Below are 24,125 nucleotides of genomic sequence, written 5' to 3'. Positions count from 1 at the left end.
TCAACTAAAAGCGGAAATGTTTTTTTAATGCGTTTTGGCCGTTCATTTATACGTCCACGGTGTTTTGGTGGCCTGAAAACAGAAACTTTTGAAAACAGGTTTCAAAGTGGAAGTTTTTGAAAACAGGTTTCAAAGTGGAAGTTTTTGAAAACTATACCGTTATCATATCCGTGTAAACTGCGAAAACTTGAATCTCTGAAAACGGTGACGGCACGCACATGCGTATTACGTGTTTAGTCCATCCACCTTATTTTTCGATGTGGAAATAAGGTGTTTTCTGTGAATGTGTGAGACTTCCAATTTATTAGCCTCTACAGGGAAATAACGAGAGGAATATCAATGGGCAGTAAACTGTAAAAATAAGATGGATAGGTGTGCGTGAAGCGAGTCCTTGAAAAGAATGCGTATATGTGGTGGCGTATAGTCTTTATTTACAAAGTGACATTGCCAACTACTTGTCTGGCATGCGTAATACAGTGTTTTTAGTCATTTTTGCAGATCCGTGTGAATGGGGATACTTTTACGTTTTTTAGTACATAGTTTTTATGTAAACAGATCCTCATTCTTCTCCTTTTTCCCATTGCATATCAGCTCACAGAGCTTCACTAAACAGCTTCACTATTTGAAATAGCAATTTAAAAAATATTCGAAAAATGGAAATGAAGTGCCTAACGGGAATTTAGTAGTGCGAATAAAGCACTTTAATCACATGTTTAATGGGTAGGGTTAGGAATAAGTGTAGGGACAGGCTCTAGGGATAGGGACAAGTAAGTCCTAAAGCAGCATCAATTTATGATTTTAATAAATATAATCATATACACTGAATATGTTATAATTGCATACTGTTTTATAAAATACTACAATACACTGAGGTGTAAATAGTATCTGCCACTATTTGCACACAGTATAAATAGCATCTCACTACTATTTACACTTAGTGTGAAGAAAATACTGCTATTTTCACTTAATGTAAATTGGGTATAGCATTTAACGCTATTTGCGCTTAGTCCAAAGAAAATACTTTTTGTTGTGTTATTTACACATAGCATCTATCACTATTTGCACTTACTGTAGCTCTGCTGCCTAACTATCACTGCATCACATGCATATGATAGTGGGATATCATAGGCAGCGAATAATATATCTATGCTAAGGTATCTCACTAGACAGATGTGATATGATCATTGCATTCGAATGGCTTCCTACCTCCATATGCTGCAAAGGAAGCATTTAAACCACTAATAGCTTTGTGTGATGAACTATCAAAAATGGTTTTGTTCAAGAACTGTTTTATTCTTTTCAGAAATATAAAAACACCAAAATCAACACAAAAACATCAAATACCATGTGACATAAAACATATACAGACTGTACCATGTGTCAGCTTGTAAGATTATATTAATGCATCCGATTCTTTGATAGCAGTGCAGTCACAACTCTAAACTGAACTAAAACAGTCAAACACATTACAAAAATTGCTACAGTGAGGGGGAAGATCACTCAATATTGGTCTGTTGGTCACAGAAAACTTTTTTATAAATTCAGACATGGAATATGGCACACAAGTCTTTTTTTTTTTTCTTTGACAAGTCATAAATCTTTAGGTCTTTTTTTTTGTAATTTTGGAGCTTGGCATTAATCACCATCACAAAATGGTATATAATGTAGAATAACTGAAACTTTTCCATGCATTGAAAGTATTATAAGCTTTCCAGGAGAAAGAAAATTATACAAGTTTGGAACATGAGATCGAATAAACAATGATATAATTTTTATTTTTAGGCGAACTATCTCTTTAACCTCACACACACACATAAACACACATGCATTTACAGACATGCACAGTGTGGAATGTTGATGTGGAATATTGTTTGTGTAATCTCAAAGGCTTTTCTTTGTTTCTGAATTTTTTTGTTGTGTTTTAGAACATCTGACAGTCTGTGTTCTGCTTGTCTGAGTGTTGAGCTCAGGAGACCGTCTTTCTGTAAAGGTGCTAAAATCTGTGTGCGTGCCTGCTGATGTGAATACAAAGTGGAAGAGCGGAAAGAAGTTTGCTTAGTTTAATTGTAGACAGTTAAAAATGCAAAAGAACATGTTCATAATTTATGATATGCAGGAATTTCACACTTACAGAAAACCCTACTGTGGTCATGTGCTTTTACCAAAGGCCAGTCATTATAGAGATACTGTATCACATTCAGGATAGATTCTGGCATGGACTGAACTGTCTTAGTAACGCTTCCAGGGAGCGTAGTATTAACCCTGCTGAGTGACAGCAAAGACAGACTGCTGTAGTTTCACCTGCTCCCCTTCTCCTCACAGTTTACAAATGTGTACGGAGCATCAGGCTGCAAGAACATGGTGTGGGGCAGCATATGCCACGCTCTTCTCACAATACTCCTCCTCGAGACGAGAATTATGCTAAGCTGAACTCAAACTGTACACTGCCAACCTGTTCCTGTCATTTGTGGAGGGCTGCTGGTTATGCTGATACCCTCTGTCTTTCTCGCACTTTCACCCACCCACTTTCTAACACATGAGCTCTGTTCCAAAATCTAGTGAGCTGCTTCACTGTCTACTCCATTCTAGCATCCTAACCATTATGGAAACTTTTAAATGAACAATTGGAATGCTACTATTGGGTCAAACAATCATTTTTAATTACACTCAATGTTTTTCATTAATACTTGTTTTTAGTATTGAATGAAATGTAAGCTTATTTGAAGGGTTCAAAAGTAAGGCTACATTTGATAAATCCTCATCTGCGACAGGCAATTTTATTTTAAATATTACAATTTTTTTATAATAGCAATTAATAATTTTTTCCATTAAATGTTAGATTTTTTTTTACAAAGAAAATTTGAAATGTAAATTAAGCAATATTATTTTAAATATCTTACATTTTTCACAAGTATAAATTAATAATTGTTTTCAGGAAATGTTAGATTTTCTTTACAAGGAAAATTTGAAATATGTCTGTAAAATAAGCAATATTAATTTAAATATCATACATTTTTGACACGTATAAATTAATAATTGTTTTCATTAAATGTTAGATTTTCCTTACAAAGAAAATTTGAAATATGTCTGTAAATTATATAGTTATTGTAATGATACAGGAAACTCCATGATAACAAAAATCTATAAACTCTAATTACATTGTTATTTTTAACCAATTCTTATTGTTGCTACCAAGATTGTCACAATTTTGACAAATCCTCTGTGTCATGCATACTAAAAAAGTTGACTGCAGGTTTGGCAATCAACTATTACTAAAAAACACAAACAAACGCTGCCTCTGTAGGCAATACACAAGGTTTTGGAACAGAGCACTTCTCTCCTCTCTCTACACTCTTGCACTTGCAATGCAGAGTGTTCTTATGAAGTACGATAAACCATTTCTCAAAGCAACTTTAGCACAGCCTGTGCGTACAGTATGTGTGATTTATCTGATTAGCATGGGCTAAAGAGCCACATGACCTCCCAAACTGCATTGGTGGCCCCCTCAGGCATTCTGCAGGGCCTTTAAAAACAACTTTTGTTCTCAGAATACTGTAAAAACACGTCTCTGGGAGACCATAGCCGGCTTCATCATTTTATTGCCAATTTGTAACTACTGGAGCTTGTAGTTAAACCGTTCCTTTAGCCCAGGGGCTTCAATCCTATTTCACAGAGACTGACTCGTTTATAAAGTAGCTCAGTGCAGTTCTTAATCCCTTTGCATTGACAAGCAAAGACCTATAATTGGTGACAAATAGAGAGTAAATCAATATATATTGTTCATCATAAGTCTTTCCATCTTTCCCAGAAGTCACCCGTATGAGTGCCATTTCCTAACGGCGTGCCAGAAGCAAGTTTGAGGTTTTCCTCCATTTTGTCGACGGAATAGAGAACATACTGTATATTTTAAATATATATATTAATGCCAAATTTAATAGACATAATAAACTGTGCAGTTCAGGCTATCATGCATCGCTTCTAAAAAATATATATTATATATATATATATATATATACACACATTATATTATATTATATTAATCATATTTAGGGCTGCCCACGAATAAATTTTTTTCTAGTCGACTAGTAGTCATTCATTTAGTTCATTTAAGTAATTAGTTGACTAATCGCACATGTATATTAATAAGACACATAAATCATAATAATGAGCCTTTAATATATAATTCATAGCCTAAGCAGCTCTCAGGCGCACACTTAAAGCACCTATAGGCACAGTGCTTCCCACAGGTTTGAAATATACTTGCGGTGGTAGCCGGGTGAAAAATCCTCCTATTACCCACGGCACAAAAATGGTCTACTACATGTGACAAACAAATAATATGTGATTTTTAACAGTATTTTTATTTATTGAAATTAATTTGAATTACATAGCATACTATTACATTTATTTACATACTAATATTATGCATTATTATGCATTGTAAATTATGCAAAATTACAGCATTTAAATGGTTATCCTTTTTCTATGTTCTCCTTGCTGTCATATAATGTCTCTCTCAGTGAATGGGACACAGATTTTACTAGTAAAATTTATAAAATGAATAATATATGTGTCAAATAATGTTCTTAGTCTTTTCTTCCTGTGGGGGAGACTACAATAATTTACTATGAATTAAATGGAAATCAAATTAAATACAATTTATTGTGTACCCAAAATACCAATAATGCCCAAAAGAAAGAGAAAAAACTTAGCGTGTGACTTTTAATTATAAACAAGTCTGAAATACACCGGGACTCTTATTTTGAAATGTCTGTACTATTGCAGGCTGATCCTTCAGATTCTTACAGTCATCTAAAACATTTTATATAAAAGTCCATTAAGTAGACATTGTAATAATTCATCAACTTGAGTTCATTAGCAATCGCTTGGCATAAATCTGGCATCAATTCATTGATTGAGAATCACTTTGAAGCAGTCTGAAGCGCTGTTGCGCGAGCTTGTAGAACACGCAACAGCGCTGCCTTGTGACTTTGCAAAATGCAGCACCCGTGGGAATGTCAGCGGGACCAAACAGTTCTGACGCACACATAACAAGCAGGTATGAAACGAGGATGGTTTCATTATCTTGCGCGGATATAAAAGTATAAGATGATAAAAATAATAAAAGCAAAAATGTGTCTCTAAATATACTTGGGCGGCCATTATTATACCTGGGCAACCCGCCCAAGTAAAGTCTATTTGTGGGAAGCACTGATGCATGTTTCATATGGATTACATAATCTTATCTGAGAATATTTGTTTCCCACTTGAATTTGTTGACAATCGCTTGACATTTCAAGCTTTCTGTAGATATAATTCTGATGTCTGTGAGGCAAGTACACCCTGAATTTTGGTTTATTTTTTGGAATGCTTACAGAGACTGAGACGGCAGAAAGCGGATCCTGTTTGTTTTCTTTATTTTACAAAACCACAGTATTTTCTTGTTATTGTGAGTTTACACAAATAAAAGTAGCATTTACAGTTTCGAATGACGATTTACTCTTACCTGTATGACCAAAAATGACGGAGTATTTTAAGCTGTTACTGCTGAATTTTACTTGAATTGTCTTAAAAGGATATTTGTAAGGAGTTACATGTGTTTTCACAGCAAAACAGTTAATGTATAGAAAGAGCCCAAGGCATGAAATCAGCCTCACTCTTAGTAATTCAGGGAAACTGGTGTTCTGAATACTTTTTTTAAGGCTACCGTGGAAGATGTGTGATATGCTTCTTTTTTTGTTTGTTTATGGTTGGAATACAGGATGGATCACAACATGAAATAAGAATAATGGCAGCACTCCATTTTCGAGATTGCATGTCAGAGTAGCTGGAATGTGACTTCTTGGATTGATGTCTTCATAGCGCTGTGATGGAACGGCACAATGGAATAATGGGATTGTCTGTAATGGATTATGCACATAAATTCTTTCTTCCATATCCCAAATGTTGCCAATGCAGCAAAACCATGACTGTGATAGAATCATATTCAAAGTCTCAATTATGTGCCTTGTCTAAATGGAAAGGTATTTCTCTATTGAGCATCAAGTTGTCACTCTATAAATGACAGACAGGCTGAGGGCCAGAGGTTAGTGTAAGTTTCTCAACCTAAGGAGCTACACTGGTACATTATCCCCACCCATAATGAGCTCCGGCCCAAACAAGCCAGCGGGGGCGGAGTCCTCTGCTAATGACATGGCACTCCTCATTTCATGCCTGTTAGTTTTATTACTCTCTCACTGTGCTAGAGATTAATCGCTTTCTGCTTAATTACCACTGCTGTGTCATGCTTGTTTGGGGATGCTGGTCAGATCCCCTGTAGTGGAACAACACTACCTGCTGGAGATGAAGCTTCATGAAGCAGTGCTTCGGGTTACGGACTCACGGGCTTGGAACGACCCTTTAACTGGATTTGTTCAATAAATATTTACAGTGTCAGTTGTTTTAAGACTGTTATAGATGTCACAATTTTTGGTCATTGTCAACTACCTTGAAAAGTGCAATAGAGTGGCATTTGAATTTGGACTTTTGAATTTTGAAAATTTATGTGGGAAGGAGATTTGTCTGAACATGGCGAGACATGTGCATGTTAATGTGTTTTTTCGTGTTTGCCATCCTAAAAATTCGTCACTGATTCACAAAACAATACAAAAATGGAGTCTTCAAGCAGTGAGGATGATTTCGTCGTCCCCTCTCTTCATAAAAAGAGAAATAGAAAGAGGAAATATTGGGTCCATCCAATCCTGAGATTACATAAAGAGAAAGGAAAGTTCCACCTCCTTTTCAAGGAGCTGCAGGATTGTCCCGAGCGATTCAAAGTTTACTTCAGGATGTCAGTGGCTCAATTTGATGCTTTGCTATTCTGCACTTTGTTTGTCATACAGTGCTTTGTGCTGCGAGGCGAAGTGGACCAACTTGTCAGACGCCATTCCGGATTTTGGTGTTCGCTTGTACCGTGGCTCTGAATTATCAAAACACCTCTAAAAAAATGCTTGCTACGGACACGAAAAACGCAGAAAGTTTAACCTGATCTGAATTTTTTTTTCAGACTCAGTGTGCAAGGACCTTTAAGCAAATAAAATGGCTGCTATTGCCTGCAAATGAGTCTAAACTCCTATATTACATAATAAATTCAGATTGCAGAAACAGGAGTGAAAAAACAAGAACTTTCTGTTCATAGTCGTACACTTGCAGAACGTATGCTTGCATTGCATAGCATCATTGGTTTCTAGGTGACCTGTTGATACTGTCATACTTTATGGTAGCATTGCCATTTTGTTTACTTACATGCCTGTCATCTTCTGAGCATCAAGCAATGGAACATTTTTATTCAGAAGAAGTAGGAATAACCTACTTTGAATGAAATGCAGCAGTAAACAAGCAGAAACTAGATTGGTTTTCCTTTAGTCACTGCTCTTGAAAATTGGATTTTGCAACAAAACAACCCTTGTGGAAGGTCTTGTGTAATTTCTAAAAGTATTTTGAGGTACCCCTTTGTGGTGATTTTGGAATTATTCACTTCTAGATGTTGTTGTACTTACAGTATCTTTAATTAATCTAAAACCTACCTTCTGGTCAATCATTTGTAATGTTAATTTGTCTATAAAACAGTCAACTCCCACCAGGACAGTAATAAGGTGTCGTTTATTGACGTGCTGCCTGAAATAAGACATCATGTGGCCAGTAGCCCCATGTGTGACAATTGTTAAACTAAAATGTATAGTCAGCCTGCAGCTGTTGTGCTATTCCAGTAGCCAGTGTGTGTGTTTCGATGTAATCAGTGTTTTCGCTCTTGTTACTGCAGGCTGAGTCACCAGGCCTCTGTGCACCTTGACCCTGTCAGCCGGTCATCCTGGGCTGTCAGACCCATCCCAGAGCTCATTAAACATCTTTAAAAATAGCCTGTTGGGAGCTGGATGGAGGACACTCATATTTGGATGCATGCAGCTTTGAATCATTTCAGGCTTTTTCCCTTTTTTCTCCTCCCCCTTTTGGATATAACTAATTACAGAAAAATAGAAATGGAAAAATGGAAATGCATGTGTCTTATTCCCTATCGCCCTGCAATCCAGTTTAACCAGGAGCTAAGTGCACTGAAATAATGCTGCACCACATTTAAATTAAGCCGTGGGGTTTCTTTCGCTAGTAATTGCATACTTGTGGGCCCAGAAAGGTGCGGCAGCAATAATCATCGAATTATGATGGAGAAAAGCATTATATCTAGGCATATATCCAGACCCACAGTGCAGTCGAGACACTTTCAGCATTTTAAAGAGCTGATTCAGGTGTATAAATCACAATATTAGACCGATGCTGTACAGTCTCAGTAAAATACTCCACATGATTCCTTTAGTGAATTGGGTGCTAAATCAAATAAATTATGCAGTTTATTCCTAAATTTTGAATTCATCCCACAGTCTTTATTATTTCACTATCTTGGCATGAGAGGGAGAGAAAGAAAAAGAAATATGTTCATTATACCAGAAGAGCTTTTCTCCCTGTAAGGACTCATATATTACACTAATATTACACTTACTTGATCTGACACTTTATTAAGTTGACTCTGCATAATGCTGAATAAAGCATTATGATAATCACTGTTTATAGATTAAGTAGATGTATGTTTGTGCACAGTGTTTTAAGGAAGTGTTAAAAAAGCTTTTAAGGATGCAGTAGATCAAAGATGATAAATTGGATGAAGTTCAATGTCACAGTAAAAAAGATTAAGGGGAATATGATAAATATGCTTTTGCGCATATTTTTACACTGTAGTTTAAGTCTCACAACTCTAATATATAATACCAAATATTTGTCTTATTTTGACATCTGTGTATAGTTTCAAATGTTTATGGAACAATGCCATTTTTACTTCTTGGCTTTAGTATTCATGTTCTTTTGAGACTGTTAAAAAGAAAGCAAGCAGCCTTTGCATTGTGATAAAGAAAATCTACAAATTGAGAGACCTGCTTGGCTGCTTTTTGTTAAGTAGCTCTGGACTTTGAACATATGTTGTTATTGGCCTATCTCAGGTATGCTTCATTTAGCAGAAATGATTGACTTAGTGCAAAAGTAGCTGGAGTTTACTTAAAAACTTTTTAATCCAGTGATGTCTCTTTCATTACAGGTTCATAACCTGAGGTCTTGCTGATTTCTCAGCAAAACTTTACCTTAAAGGGATAGTTCACTCAAAAATGAAAATTCTGTCATTAAAGCTGCAGTCTGTAACTTTTTTTGGTTCAAAATTTTTGATTTAATTAAAGATAAATTTTTGAGCAAGTACATAACCAGTCAGTTTTCAAAACTATCTAATTATCTTGTCTCGATTCACAACGGTAAGCTTGTAATAATGTTTTATAATAAGAGCGACATGGTGGATTTCCGCGGGAAATTCGAGCATGCAGCAGTTCGTCTGTGCGTCATTGCTTCACGTCCCTAAACAGAAAGGAAGGACTTCTGTCCAGGCTAGTCGGTTTTATCATGTGAGGATGCTGCTGGTAGCGGCACATTTATAGCCTTTTCTCACAGCAGCTGAAATCATTTTTATGGTGGATTGTAATCCAGAAAGATCCAAATGACAATCATCAGTGACAACTGGAGATTCACCCGTAGACAAAAAGCAAAAGACTGTGGAGTGGATACAGAAATTGAAATCTACAGGTAACGCTAATATACACCAGATACACATAGTCACGCAATGCTGATGTTGTTAACATAAACAATTTGAGAACAATATAACAGTAATAATAATTTGCGCGGTTTGGCGTGATCCGAGCTAAACGATCGTTAGAGTTAATCATCATTGACAGCGCGATTTATTGTAGGCCTAATGCTTTTTTCCTCAGTTGATCAGAACAAAAGTGGCAGACCTGTTACTTACTTGTTCAGAGGATATTTTCCAGTGAAAATTCTTATATTGGTCATACTTTCAAGACGTAGAATCTGTGATTCTGAAGTTCAGTATCCACACCGGTGCGGTGACTGACAGCAAGCATTAGATTCATCCGCGCTGACTAGCTGTGCCGAGGCACAACGCACGTACAGATAACTGTTCCGCATATGACTGCAATTGCAGGTTTCAAACAGAGATGGTGACAAAGAGGAAAAATCGCGGACTGCAGCTTAAATTACTCACCCTCATGTCTTTCCAAACCCGTAAGACTTTCGTTCATTTTTGGAACACAAATTAAAATCTTTTTTATGAAATCTCAGAGCTTTCTGTCCCTCCATAGACAGCTATGCAACTGAAACTTTGATGATTCAAAAAGTTCATAAAGAGATCGAAAAACTAATCCGTATGAATTGAGATGTTTAGTCCAAATTTTCTTGGAGGATCTTGATTGCTTTATATGATGAACTAATTGAGTTAACACTTTTATTCACATGAAAATCATTCATCAACTCACACATCATTTGTGGTAAATGGAAGCTCAAGCATGTTTGCTTGACGCGTACGAGAACCAATGAGGTTCATTCATGTGTGTTATGCAGCACAAGATTTGTTCTTGCGCTTCAACCAGGTATGGTTAAGCTTCTGTATATGTTTGCTGATCAATGTTTATATGTGACCCTGGACCAAAAAAAAACTGTCATAAGAGTCAATTTTTTGAAATTGAGATTTATACATCATCTGAAAGCTGAATAAATAAGCTTTCCATTGATGTATGATTTGTTAGGACAATATTTGGCTGAGATACAACTATTTGAAAATCTGGAATCTGAGGGTGCAAAAAAATCTAAATATTGAGAAAATCCTCTTTTAAGTTGTCCAAATGAAGTCCTTAGCAATGCATATCCACTCACAAAAATACATTTTTGATATATTTACAGTCGGAAATTTACTAAATATCTTCATGAAACATGATCTTTACTTAATGTCCTAATGATTTTTGACATAAAAGAAAAATCTATAATTTTGACCCATACAATGTATTGTTGGCTATTGCTACAAATATACCCGTGCGACTTATCAGTCATAAGTTTTGTGGTCCAGGGTCATATATGTGAGCTTAAATTCAAAAAGCTTAAATTCAGTCTGTTTATCATTTAAATCGATTGAGTCTCTTGAGTCTTGCGGGTTTAGAACAAGATGGTGAGTAATTCATGACAGAATTTTCATTTTTGGGTGAACTAACCCTTTAACCAGGTTTAGACATCTGTCAAGGGTAGATGATATTGTTTTGCCATGTGTGGTTGTTGGGAAAGACATGTTACTTCCTTCCTGAATAGTATAGTGAATAAATAAAGCAGTGCAGTACAAGTACATACGTACTATACTTCAAAAATGTAATTGCAAAATATATGACAAATAAATATTCTGGTTTGTTCTTGTACATAATGTATTTTCTGTTTATTTTGTTTGTAGATACTGAGACACTTACATACTATCTTGTAACACTCTGCAGTGATGAACTGCTTTGACATTGCAGAGAAATGTAATTCCCTAAGTAGTTCCTTCGTCAGCGTAAGTGAGTATAGATGGGCTCATCTGGGCACTGAGTATTGACTGAGGGACTGTTTCACACAGGTTCCCATCCTCCCTCATGGGAGCTTATACCTCCTGCTCCTCTCACTGTTGCTTAATTAGGAGTGAAATGACTGATTGTAGGTCTCAGAAGCAGCAGCCTGCAGGAATACTGAGACACATGGATGGTGATTTCCATCTGGTCCTCTTTTTTCTTTAATGTAAAAGCAGGATTGATTGTCCTTCCAAAATCTGACTACTCTGCCTGCTGGATGATGATGCAAATTCTCACCTTTAGTTTTATTTTTGTAGTTATAGTATACTGTCTATGTAGAGCACCTTAAATCGGTCCAAGATGGTTAGAAGCCAGCTACCTATACAGCCATCAGTTAGTGAGTGTGCTTTAGAAAAGTGCTAATATGTCATCTGATCTGGACATAAATTAATGGAAACTAAACAAATGAGAGGTTTGTTTTCAATATGTGGGATTGACAAGGTCCATCACTGAGCTCATCTATACCTTGTGTGTTTTGGCTGAATAATTTACCTGTTCATTAATGGCTTATAGTTTCTCATTTCCCACTTGCTTTAGTGTTTATTGAGCTGCATTAAGTCTCACTAGTGCCTCATCTCACCTTTGGGGCTTGTTTTATGAGATACACAATCAATGGCATTAGCAGCAGGACAATTATGGAGAGGGCAAAATTGATCCATGTTGCTTTGATGTCTATGAAAGGTCCCATGGGGATGTTATTTAAGTGTACACCACTAGTGAGAAAGCAACAATTATTAAGATTATTTGTGGATTAAAGTTAGGGTAAGCAATTTTCTGAGAGGCTAGCAATAGCTAGCTTTGAAAGCATAAGATCCCACCCTCCCTTCAGAGTGTCTCCAAAGCCACGCCTCCTTCAAAACACATGAACGCGTGTAGCAGGTGCAGACAAAAGCATCACAAGAGATGCCGTTAAATTGATTTGTTCTCAATTTTCTCAAAAAAAAAAAAAAGCTTGAATTGAAAGCATATTCTGATATGAGTGAGATGAAGGTAAAAGTGATGTTTATTTAAGGAGAGAAGTGTCAAGTGGCACCACATTGGCGCAGAAGCGGGTTATAGCAGAGAGTCAGTGCTAAACAGAAGTTCAACCCATGTGAAACATCTCCTGGAAGTCTGACTCTCTCTGCAGGCCCCCATCAGTCTGTCTTCAGCTAGAGCTGGAGCATCTGCCTTGGGCTTCTCGTGAAGAACAGTGGGGGGACGCTATTGCTGCAAAAATGTTCCTAATTCCAAATGACTTCCCCTTTTCTTAAACTTCTTATTGCATTAGGCGTCATTTCTAATGTGAGCCTGAGGCTTTGTCAGGGCTTTAAGAGCCACAGCCATATTTCCTCAGTGGTGGCTTGTGGGCAGGGCTTGACATTAACATGCGGGTTGAATTTTATATATATATATATATATATATATATATATATATATATATATATATATATATATGTGTGTGTGCAATGTAGTGTTGTCAAAAATATCGATTTTTCAATACATATCGATACTGAAATAGAAGTTATATAGCAATAGCAATAGTAATAGCAATAGTAATTTTCTGCAGAACAGAGACACGATACCAGCTGCACGTTTTCGCTCTCTCATCTCTCCGACAGCGAATTGACACACAAACCCACCTCCCCTCACTCACTCGTTTAATTTGCTCTGGATAAATCGTCCCCTTGGAATTACAAGCTTCTATCTGACATTTTTGTCAAAACTGAGTTATTCACATATTCATATTCATATTCTAATTTACATTATGTGATGTTCTTTTTTTAAGTTTTGTACATTTTGGGACTTTTTTTTAGAAAACAAAAAGGTTCTATCTACAGGTTTTGCGTGAGCCACTCAGCACTTCGAATGCACACACGAGGACCAATCAGGATCAGCTTTCTTTGTCATGTCGCGGACTGTTTGCGATAATGGAAGAGAGCGCAGAAAAACACTAAATCAGTGAAGACTAAATAATTTCACACAACGCAGTGTTTATTAGAAACCTCATGATGGACTATTTTATTTATGATCTTGTCAATGACAACAGCCCAAATTCCAGGGAATTAGTCTTTTTGTGGGTTTTGCTGTATCGATTGCTGAGGAGTTATTTTCAGTTAGACACTACGCTAGCCAGCAACGCTATTAAGAGGATAGGTTTGGGTTTTGTAGTCTATTTGCTTTATTCCTGTCACGTCATTGTCATACGAGGGAAAGTTATGTATATATTAGGTTATATTTTAACCTTGATCCATCCTGTGTACTTGTACTGAGCTGTATGTACTATATAGCTATAAAGCTCTTTGCTATGGCACACTGGATTAAAATGTATACTACATTAATTGAGATGAAATGTTAAATTTTACAATGTTGGTAAAAACTGAGTTGTTGCATAGTTTAAGTAGTTTAAATATTTTAAAAGTGAAATATTTTTTAATTATATATAGTCAGTGAAACATTTTTCATTGTTTATTAAACTTTGTTATACACCTTTACTGAAGCATTGTCTGTTTTCTTGCTGTTTTTTAGTCTTAAAATGTCTTAAATTTTACAATATTAAACCTTAAAGGTCAAATAGTCAATAATTTATTGATGGGGTCTTAATTACAACAATAAACGTTAGCATGTTATTTCAGCCATACTGATGTCTAGAGAGAAAGCTTGTCCCACTTTCTGTGGAATAAAGTCCTGCTCAGAGGTATTACAGTAGCTGCTTTCTGTCTAAACAAAAGGGAACTTAAAGTCAGATGGTTCCTGCAATGTCTTAAATTACCCATCACATTCCTACCTAAATTTAACATCGGCACTGGACAAAATATTTAGCACTGCCTTTTATGCTTAAAGTGTTAGTTCACCCAAAAATGAAAATTATGTCATTAATGACTCACCCTCATGACGTTCCAAACCCGTAAGACCTTCGTTCATCTTCGGAACACAGTTTAAGATATTTTAGATTTAGTCTGAGAGCTTTCTGTCCCTCCATTGAAAATGTATGTATGGTATACTGTCCATGTCCATAAAGGTAATAAAAACATCATCAAAGTAGTCCATGTGACATCAGTGGGTTAGTTAGAATTTTTTGAAGCATTGAAAATACATTTTGGTCCAAAAATAACAAAAACTACGACTTTATTCAGCATTGTATTTTTTATTGACCAAAATGTATTTTCGATGCTTCAACAAACTCTAACTGACCCTCTGATGTCACATGGACTACTTTGATGATGTTTTTATTACCTTTATGGACATGGACAGTATACCATACATACATTTTCAATGGAGGGACAGAAAGCTCTCGGACTAAATCTAAAATATCTTAAACTGTGTTCCAAAGATGAACGGAGGTCTTACGGGTTTGGAACGACATGAGGGTGAGTTATTAATGACATAATTTTCATTTTTGGGTGAACTAACCCTTTAACTTGAACAAGAAAAAAAATATTCATTTAAAATATGAAATAAATGTCATAAAAACCATTAAATTTAACTTTCTCATGTTTGTGATTCTTGAAAATTATTGCTTCAATTATTTATTTATTTATTTATTTTTTGCCAGACAGAAACTTATAATTCCAAATGAAAAGTGTTTTTTTTTTTTTTTTTTTAGAATTAGAAGGTTCTATCTGCATTTGACCCATTCCAAAAATCTGCATTTACAAATTTGAGAGGATTTTGATATTGTACAGTTAGAATACATTTATGGTCTGTCATTTTCATGTTTGAAAGAAACTTGTTCCCCATATAATTTTTGCTATATGGAATGCAAAACTTTGACGCTCTCAAAACTGCTCAGAATGTAGATAGAACAGATTGGTGTTACAGAGCTTGCATATCGGAGTGGGCATATTGCGCATAATTGCGCATAATTTTACTCATTCCCGCAGATTTTGTGCTCACGCCCAAAGTGCGTGCACACAAACCCCATCTTAATATGGGCTTGTACTAAATTGAGTTCTTTTTTGCAGCTCATATATTGCCCTTAGTCAAATACACACAAAATAATGATGTCTTGGTGAGTATTCACGTAAACACAGTCAGTTTGTTTTAAGTGAACGTACCCACGCATGTGTAACAGTATAATGTATCTCTGTGTCAGGTCTTAAAGTGACAGCAGCCTAATATACCTGCTGCCAAATGATGAGATAATATTAACCCTTTAACACGTACGATCACACCGGTGTGATCAGTCTTGGCTGGTCCCTGGAGCGTACGATCACACCGGTGTGATTAGAACGTTCAGTGCATCACGTGATCAACTGCCAAATTCAAATGTGTCTTTTCGCTTTTCATATATTACATATATGCAGTGTTTTCAACCAAATAATGTTTATTTTAGGTTTCAGACATTTAAATACACATGAGTACTAACAAAACAATATATTTAGAGTTTGTAAAATACACACTGATATCTATAGAAGCGGAAATAACAACCCTCTCCATTATAATTAGACGACACGTTTTATTCATATCAGATACACATTGTGAAAGTAACTTAAAAGCTTACTCTATTCTTCCCCAGTTCATTGGCTCACTTACTTTCATGTATTTCGGGAGAAGTGGATAAATTCACGGGCTGTAAATCCAACAGATACGATTCTCTGTGCGGCGCAAACTAACATGGCGGCGCCCATCGCTCATATGGCTCAACTAACACGATCGTTATAAAGGTGTTTAAACAGCAAAACACATCCACTTGCACATATTTGCCAATCGGAATATTAGATATTTCATGCTATAGTTAACAAATTTGTGAATATTTTGAATAAAAAAGGAAAAATTAAATGAAAGCAGATCATCAGTCACACAGTGCTGCGGTGTGTCATGTAACAAGCAATGATGCGTCACCATGGAAACCATAAAGTGATACGTTCTAAATAACGGTCGCCTTAAAAAACTCCCGCTGGGGGGTCAGCCAGAATATTTAAAACTTACGTGCGAAAGGGTTAAAAGTATCTATATGGCAGTTTTTCCCCATGGTATAAGTGTCAAAATTGTGGCCAGTAAAAATGCTGAGTGGTAACTTTGGAAAACCACTAGTCACAGTGGGAGTGGATTTGTCATGACTTTATTTATTTAGCATTAGATTCTCAAGCCATGAGAATTATTAAAGTATCTAGTCTCAAAATGCTTTGCATAGTTGTGATCTTAGATGTGTTTCATTCACAAGAGCATGTACAAGTTATTGTACATAGATACTGCTCACAATGCTGATATAACCTAGTTTGTTTGTAATGAGCATGGGAATTTCTTAATTCTCTGTGTAAATGGGAGTATAACATCAATTTGTTTTAGTTAGTTACTCTACTTTAACATCACTTTATTTGTTTTGCACAGGCTAATGATGCCTCTGGGAACACCTGGAACTGGCTGTACTTTATCCCTCTCATCATCATTGGCTCCTTCTTCATGCTTAACCTCGTCCTGGGTGTCTTATCAGGGTAAGATGTAGTACATCACATTTGTTACTCTTTCTCCCTCTGTCTATCTATTTCCTTCCTTTTCTAACTTCCTTTCCTAGTCCATGGTGAAAATAGACACATGGTTGAGCTTTTTTTTTTTTTTTTTTTTTTTAGATTCAGTCATTTTGTACACTGATGCTCTAACCACTTTCTTGTACTGTATATGTTACAGTGTTGATGGAGAAAGCTAATTTGAATCATGAGCTCCATCAAGACTTTTTTTAATTAGCATTTTGAAAAAAGTAAGAAAAAGTGACTTCTAAATTAGTAAATCTATGTACAGTATAAGTATAGTAAAGATGCTGCTTCTGAAATGACAACTGAAATTAAAAGGTTATTTGTTTTGCTGTACATTGTTTTTTCCTTCAAGTACTTTGAACATAAAATAGGTAACATTTTTATAATTTTATAGTTACATCATTGTTTGAACAATTTTTAATTCAAATAATAATAACAATCATTTTATTTATTTATTTATTTAACCAGGAAGTTCCCATTGAGATACAGTATCTCTTCTACCAGGGAGTCCTGGTCAAGATAGGATTACAAAGAACATAACACCACACAATAAACAATTTCCACTAATTGTTTTTGAGCAACATATGAAAAACATTCCTTACACACCTACAGAAACAGTGCTGCAGAGTCACTAAACCACACTCATATAACCAGTTGATCAACATCTCACACTGCCTTCTTTTCAATGTGAAATAGAAAATAAGAGCAATACACTGTCAACTCACTGAATTATGTAGAAAAAAACACTTGGGGCAAATCTGACCATAAAGAGATATTAATTATTATATCAAGTCATCATCAGTTTACATTATATATGTGCATAGTTTGGGTTGTAAAGAACACTGATTCTACATCGAAAATGATCTAGCACGTTTTTGTTCTCTCATATTCCTTGCATATTTTGAAGTGTCCATGTCACTAGGATGGTTTTGGACCATTGGAAGATCTTTTATGATTATTTCCATTTTTGAATGCTGAGAACTTGAGGTAATACTCATGCTGTCATATCCAGATGATGGTGCATACTTTCTTGCATGCCTGAGCCATTGAGATACTTTGTCAGCAGGGTTCAGAGTATTAGCTCCAACTGAACTGGCGGTATCAGACAATGAATCTCCACTCACTGAAAATACAATGAATGTTAGAAGATTTGGTTCATTTTCTTTTATGCTGGATATTTGTCTTACATGCATTTCTCTTAGTGTGTCTGATATTTGCTGAGACCAATTAAGATAATTAAGACATTTGTTGACACACGTAAGACCATAAAAGATTTTTTTCAAAAACATTAAAACAATCTTAATTATTTCAAACCTTTGACTGGTAGGGTATACACATAGAATTTAATTAAAATTAACAGCCATGCATTTTAATTGGGTCTTAACAGTAGCATTAAACTTACCTACTATTTATTATACATATTTAGAATCTCTTACTCTAACACAGCAACATTCTGTTCTGTTATGGACTAGCTATAGATAAACAGAAACTTACTACTAGGGATCAGTCCGTCAAAGCTTCCCCTTCGTCTGCCAGATGGCTGTTTGGATTCTGCATCAAGGTCCACAACTGCTGCTTCCAGCATCCTCTCTATGAGTTCATCCTCACGTTTATTCCACTCCTCTTCAGTCAGTAATTTCCCAGTAAACAATTGGATCACTGATGCTGTTGCACTTTTTTCTCTCTTTTGTTGAGTAAAGTATTCCCCTCTGTTTCTTGCCACCATTTCTTCAATCATCTTTAGCAGATTTTTGATATTATGCCTGTCATCACTTAGTACATGATATCTGTTTCCACACTTTCTTATCAAAGTCTGCAGGTGTTCTCCTTCACATGCAATGTAATGCTCAACTGGTCTGTCCCTCAGCCAGTGTCCAGGGAATATAATTAGAGTATATCTCCAGACATGCTCCCCAAAAAGGCTCATGAGCTCCATCACTGTTTTTTCATCTTTTTTTGTAAAAGTCTTATCCACTGGTAGCACTAGCAAGAATGCATGTGGACCTGGTGAACAAACCTTCACACTCTGTAAAATTTCTTTTGCATCTTCCAGATTTGATGTTGACCAGCCTGGTGTGTCAACCACTGAGATTTGACATCCTTCAACTTTCCTTTGATTCATTATACATTGCTTTGTTCTTGGCTGGGGTTTAAATCCCTAGAAAGAATATCAATGATGTAACAATGATAATCTGCAGGCGTACAGGAATTAAAAAATAATTTGTTTTAAAGATCAGAAAAGTTAAGTACATCTTGTAGTTTAATGTCAAAAAAAGCTCTTTGCAGAATCATGTTTCCTGATGTACTTTTCCCAACTCCTTCTCCTCCAAGAAGAACAATTCTAACTTCTGAGAGATTTTTTTTCTTTTCTGTTGTTGAGAAAGAAATGGAATTTGTTATTGTCTATAAGAATGTCTTGCATTATGTTGTGCAACTTTTTTGTATTTCTAAAAAAAATAAAACTTGTACCTTTAAGAAGCTCTTGAAGCATATATTTTTGTCTTCGCCCTTTCTCTATGTCTGTTTTGCCTTTCTTCAGCCTCAGCTCAAGCTCGTTGAATGGATTGTTCTTCTCATCTGGCACATAGTGACAACCGTTGTTTTCCATCACCATTTCCTCGATCTTCTCAAGGAGTTCTGTGACTTGTGTGCTGTCGGTGTGATTCTTACAGTTAACAACATGATATCTGTACCCACATTGCACCATCAGCCACTCAAGATGCTCTCCTTCTTCTTCAATTCGTTCCTCAATGGTTGTATCCCCAAGCCAGTCTCCTCTGGTGAATAGCACGATTGTATGGCTCCATACCTCCTTCCCCAAAAGACCCATGTGTTCCTCCACAGCTGTTCTATAAGATTTGTTAAATGCTATAGCAGTTGGAACAGTTAACAGAATAGCATGTGGGCCAGGAGGACATAGATGCACACTACGTCTGATCTCCAGTTTGTCAATCTCTGATGTCTTTTCGAGAGGATATTGACAGGACCAGCCTGGAGTGTCGACTACAGTCAACTGTTTTCCTTGCACTTCAGCATACCTAACCTCACAGCGTACTGTTGTTCTTAATTCATCGACTTGAAAAGCTTCTTTACCCAGAATGAGGTTGCCTGCAGAACTCCTTGCAGCCCACGATGCTCCAAGTATTACGATCTGTATATCAGTAAGATATTGTTCCTCATCTGAAAGAAAAGGTCAAATTTATATTGCTGACTCTATTCTGATAAATTTTGTTGCAGTTTATATGACATAGTTTTAGTTCAGCACTATTATTGCATAAGTATTTTTTATTTTTTTTCTCATGTAGACTGTATTAGAGAATGACTGATGTTGCTATTCTAATAACTGATACAGGTAGTGTTTTTTTTTTCCAAGGCAGTGGCTATTTTGTAAAAAATTACACTAAAACTAATTACATTAAATAACTGTAAATACTGTTTGTGGTAAAAACAATGTGGGTGGAGTTTCCAAATTATCTAGCATTACTTTCCATGTAAAGTAACTGTAATCAGGTTTTCTAAAGTAATAACTCAGTGTAAATTGTTACTTCTAGAGGCAGCATTCCCAAACTCTAAAATCAGTTTTGGGTTATATCTTAAGTATGTTATATTTTCTTACCTTTAATACATTCTTGGAGTTCAGTCCTTCGACTCTTGACAGCAAGAATTCTCTGTTTGACTTTTTCCTTTCTTATTTTCTCTCTCTCATCCTCTACAGACACACTTTTGCTGATTTTAAAATATTTGTGATTGTTTTGGGCTACCATTTCCTCAATTTTTTCCAGCAGTTTGATCACTTGAGAGCTGTCATTCCTGTCTTTAATATTAAGGACATGACACTTGTTCTGACACCTTCTTAGAAGTAATTGGAGATCTGGCCAGCTTCTAAGATTGTTTTTGAAAGATCGATCATCATATGGAGCAATGCAGCTGAACAGCACAATAATATGTCTCCAGACATTCTCTGTCAAAAACTCCAGATGTTCATTCAAAGCTATTCTATAGTCTTTTGGAAACATATTGTCTATAGGAATGACCAGAAGGAAGGCGTGAGGTCCAGGAGGGCACAGTGTTGGGCACTTTATAATTTCCAGTATGTCAAACTTTGGAGTATTTTCCACATTATAATGCCACCATCAGCCTGGAGTGTCAACCACAGTCACGTGTCTTCCATGTACTTCACCCTCTGCTTGAACAGACCGGGCAGTTCTTCTTTCAACATTAAAAGCATTTCTGCCCAGAATGGTGTTTCCCACAGAACTTTTTCCACTTGATTCTGTTCCACCCAAATTTCGACCCCCAATCAATATAATTCTAATTTCAGGGAATCTTTTGCCTTTAAAAAATAGTAGTTTAAAATAATTATATATTGGAAATGTCAAAAAGTTGTATTAAAATTATTTTTTAAAAGTAGGCATACAACTTACTGCTTGGGAAACTGTTTGAGACTGTTGTAAGACTTCTCTGTGTCCTTTGTTCTGACATCTTTCATTTCCTAATCTGGTTCGCTGTATTATGTATGTTAATGGTAACATGATGTTAATGTCACACAATTAGATTTTTTTTATATTAGTTTTATTTTGAGTCAAATGCAAATATGTCTTACCTTTTGTGTGTATCGTGTAGCAGCTTAAAATGAAAGTGAAAGGCTGTTTTACTTCCTCATATTTCTAACAGTCTGTAGGTTGCCAGTTCTTTAAAAATCTATTTCCAGCGAAGACTTATTTTAGTCCCCATATTTTACCATCAGTCTATCAGTAGGCCTATTGGCATCACATCATTGTCTTGTATCTCCAGAGTTATTAGTCACACAACATTTATGGCTCAGTTGATTGGCTCAAAATGTTTTGTGGTTCCATGTAAAAAGAGGGCAGATTTCAAATTGCTTGCTTCTGGGAAGTCCTGTCAGACAAATACCTGGCTTTAAGATGAATGGGATAGTTTTATTTAGGATTTATACACCTTTTGGGGTGTGTAAGGACAGCGAGACCTCTTGTAATGGTTTCAGAAACACAAAACAAAATTACAAGAATATTCTGAGCAAGATCTGTTACCAAGACCTCTTCAGTCTTCATTGGATCAGTGTGCGGCCAGCTACCTTTTTTGTTTATGTTCAAGTATTTCCTTGGCTCTACGCACCTGAAAGAAAAGGAACTTTTGTCAATTTAGAGTGCAACAATTTCCTAAGATCTGTTACCTGAAATAAGATGGGCTTTTTTAACACAACAAACTCAGAAATTTGTCTCTGAAAGCGTTCAGATTTTAGGTAACTTATGTGCATTATTTTTATTTTGTGTGTTTGGTTTTAGGGAATTTGCCAAAGAAAGAGAGCGAGTGGAGAAAAGGCAAGAGTTCTTGAAGCTCCGCAGACAGCAGCAGATTGAGAGAGAGCTCACTGGATACCTGGAGTGGATCTGCAAGGCAGGTTGGTATAATTGTGACCTCTCTCTGCTGTGCTCATTGGATTTTATTGAACAATCCACCACAGTGCATATGAATATATAATTATGAATACAGGCTTATTCATAGCAAGCCTGAATTTTTCAAAGCCAGTAGAAAGATATTGAAATTACATAATGCATCTCTGTAAAGTACTTCAGATAGAGTCCAATATAGTTTTATATATGTAAAACAAAAGTACAGCATTTGAATAGTTTTAGTGCAAAAATGTGTGGAAATATTTTACATTTCAGTATCATTTAGTTGTCTGTACAGTACAATGGACCTCAATTATTTGTAGAGAGTATTTAATGTAATGGTTTCACTGATTCTCTTACTTATATTTGTTCATTACAGAGGAGGTGTTGCTGGCAGAGGAAGACCAGAATGCTGAGGAGAAATCACCTCTGGATGGTGCGTGGTACAGGAGGAAACAAAACAACTCAGGTGAAAAGAGGGCAAGGGTCCATGGGGCTGGTTTACCTTAGTATCCTATGATAAACCAGGCCAGTGGAAGGTATGACCTCTTGTTACATGAGCCCTCATATGTGACCATGATTTTGCGCTATTATGAAGCAAAATGGCTTTTGGGAATCTGAGTTTAGATTTTGATCTAGATCTTTTCACCTGGGCACAGTTGCTAGATAAGTGAATGGGTTGTGCAGAGCCATCTCAAAATACAAGAATGAATGTAAATGAAGTCCATGTCTATTATATTCATATGCTAAAATACTCCTAAAAGCAGTTAAACATCCACTTTCAATAGGTTGTTTGCACATGGCGTCACAGCAGCAGTGCGAATGAGTCTGGAGGGCAGGGAGTGATTTTTCTATATAAGAATCCTATCAAAAACTCAAAATTTGTATGTTTTGCGTCGTTTATGGTTGCTCAAATCGATAAAATCGGGAACCCAGAAGGTATTTATATCGTTTACATAACTTATACCGTTTTTTATAACTTATATCGTTTTTTAACTTTAAAAGTTGTCGACTTTAATAGCGTTTTGCGTCTGCTGATACTGAAATTAATATGGATACCTGCTTACCTCATTTGTTTTTGACTTGGTTAAATATCCACATTCTTCATGGTATCGTTTGCAGGGAAGATAAGCTATTTTATCCCACTGAATGATAATTTGATGTTTTCACTTCAGTTTTGTAGTTTTCCGTTCACAATGTTGATCTGGTTACCATGAGAACAGTGTCACGCGCTGCTGCTTCATCCATCAGAAAATGTCCAAATAAATAAATGTTTAAAAAGCTGACAGACGTCGATTCAACAACAAAGACAACACTTTCAAAAACACTCAGCTATGTGATTATTTTATTGAGTGATAGGGAGTGGGTTAAATCAGTGACATTATTAGATTTGATATACTGTACGGCGTCTTCCCGTCACCTCCTCAACCTGCTTCCCTTAGTTTGTTTTTACATGTATAAGGCAACAATTGTATTACAGCATCCAGTTTTTTCTTTGAACGATGATGTGAACTCCTGTTGCAATTCTCGATTCAGCATAAATGACCTACAATGGCGACATTTTTCACAATCGCGACAGAAAATCAAAAATACTGCCCTAACTTCACTAGCAGAAAGGTAGAGCGATATAAACAAACCCAGACTAGAACTGAACGCGGCGTGATGCCAGTTTCACATTCTCTATATCTACCTCCTCGATGGCAGGAAAGTCTTTCAATTCAGTGGAAAAGTCACTCATCTAC

The 24,125-nt window shown here is 36.0% G+C and overlaps 2 protein-coding genes across 11 annotated transcripts in view; one reads left to right on the top strand and one right to left on the bottom strand.

Annotated features, from left to right (window-relative positions):
* Positions 1-24,125, top strand: part of cacna1bb (calcium channel, voltage-dependent, N type, alpha 1B subunit, b) — a 178,258-nt gene that overhangs the window by 77,576 nt on the left and 76,557 nt on the right. For 7 of the 10 annotated variants that reach the window (XM_048166480.1, XM_048166475.1, XM_048166479.1 and 4 more), the window contains exons 8-10: positions 16,827-16,930; positions 22,276-22,391; positions 22,763-22,852. In XM_048166480.1, coding sequence (XP_048022437.1) covers positions 16,827-16,930; positions 22,276-22,391; positions 22,763-22,852 — 310 coding nt within the window. The remainder of the gene's footprint in view (positions 1-16,826; positions 16,931-22,275; positions 22,392-22,762; positions 22,853-24,125) is intronic. The other 3 variants (XM_048166481.1, XM_048166478.1, XM_048166473.1) reach the window with 1 other exon arrangement.
* Positions 16,858-21,643, bottom strand: LOC125252858 (GTPase IMAP family member 8). The gene is given in 6 exon segments (XM_048166495.1): positions 16,858-18,092; positions 18,464-19,127; positions 19,220-19,338; positions 19,439-20,149; positions 20,586-21,302; positions 21,394-21,643. Coding segments are annotated over 6 exon segments (2,544 nt in total). The 5' UTR covers positions 21,452-21,643; the 3' UTR covers positions 16,858-17,817.

Source organism: Megalobrama amblycephala, linkage group LG18, assembly GCF_018812025.1.
Source record: "Megalobrama amblycephala isolate DHTTF-2021 linkage group LG18, ASM1881202v1, whole genome shotgun sequence".
Classification (NCBI taxonomy): domain Eukaryota; kingdom Metazoa; phylum Chordata; class Actinopteri; order Cypriniformes; family Xenocyprididae; genus Megalobrama; species Megalobrama amblycephala.
Note: the sequence above shows the minus strand (reverse complement) of the source record. Positions and strands in the feature narration are given on the sequence as shown.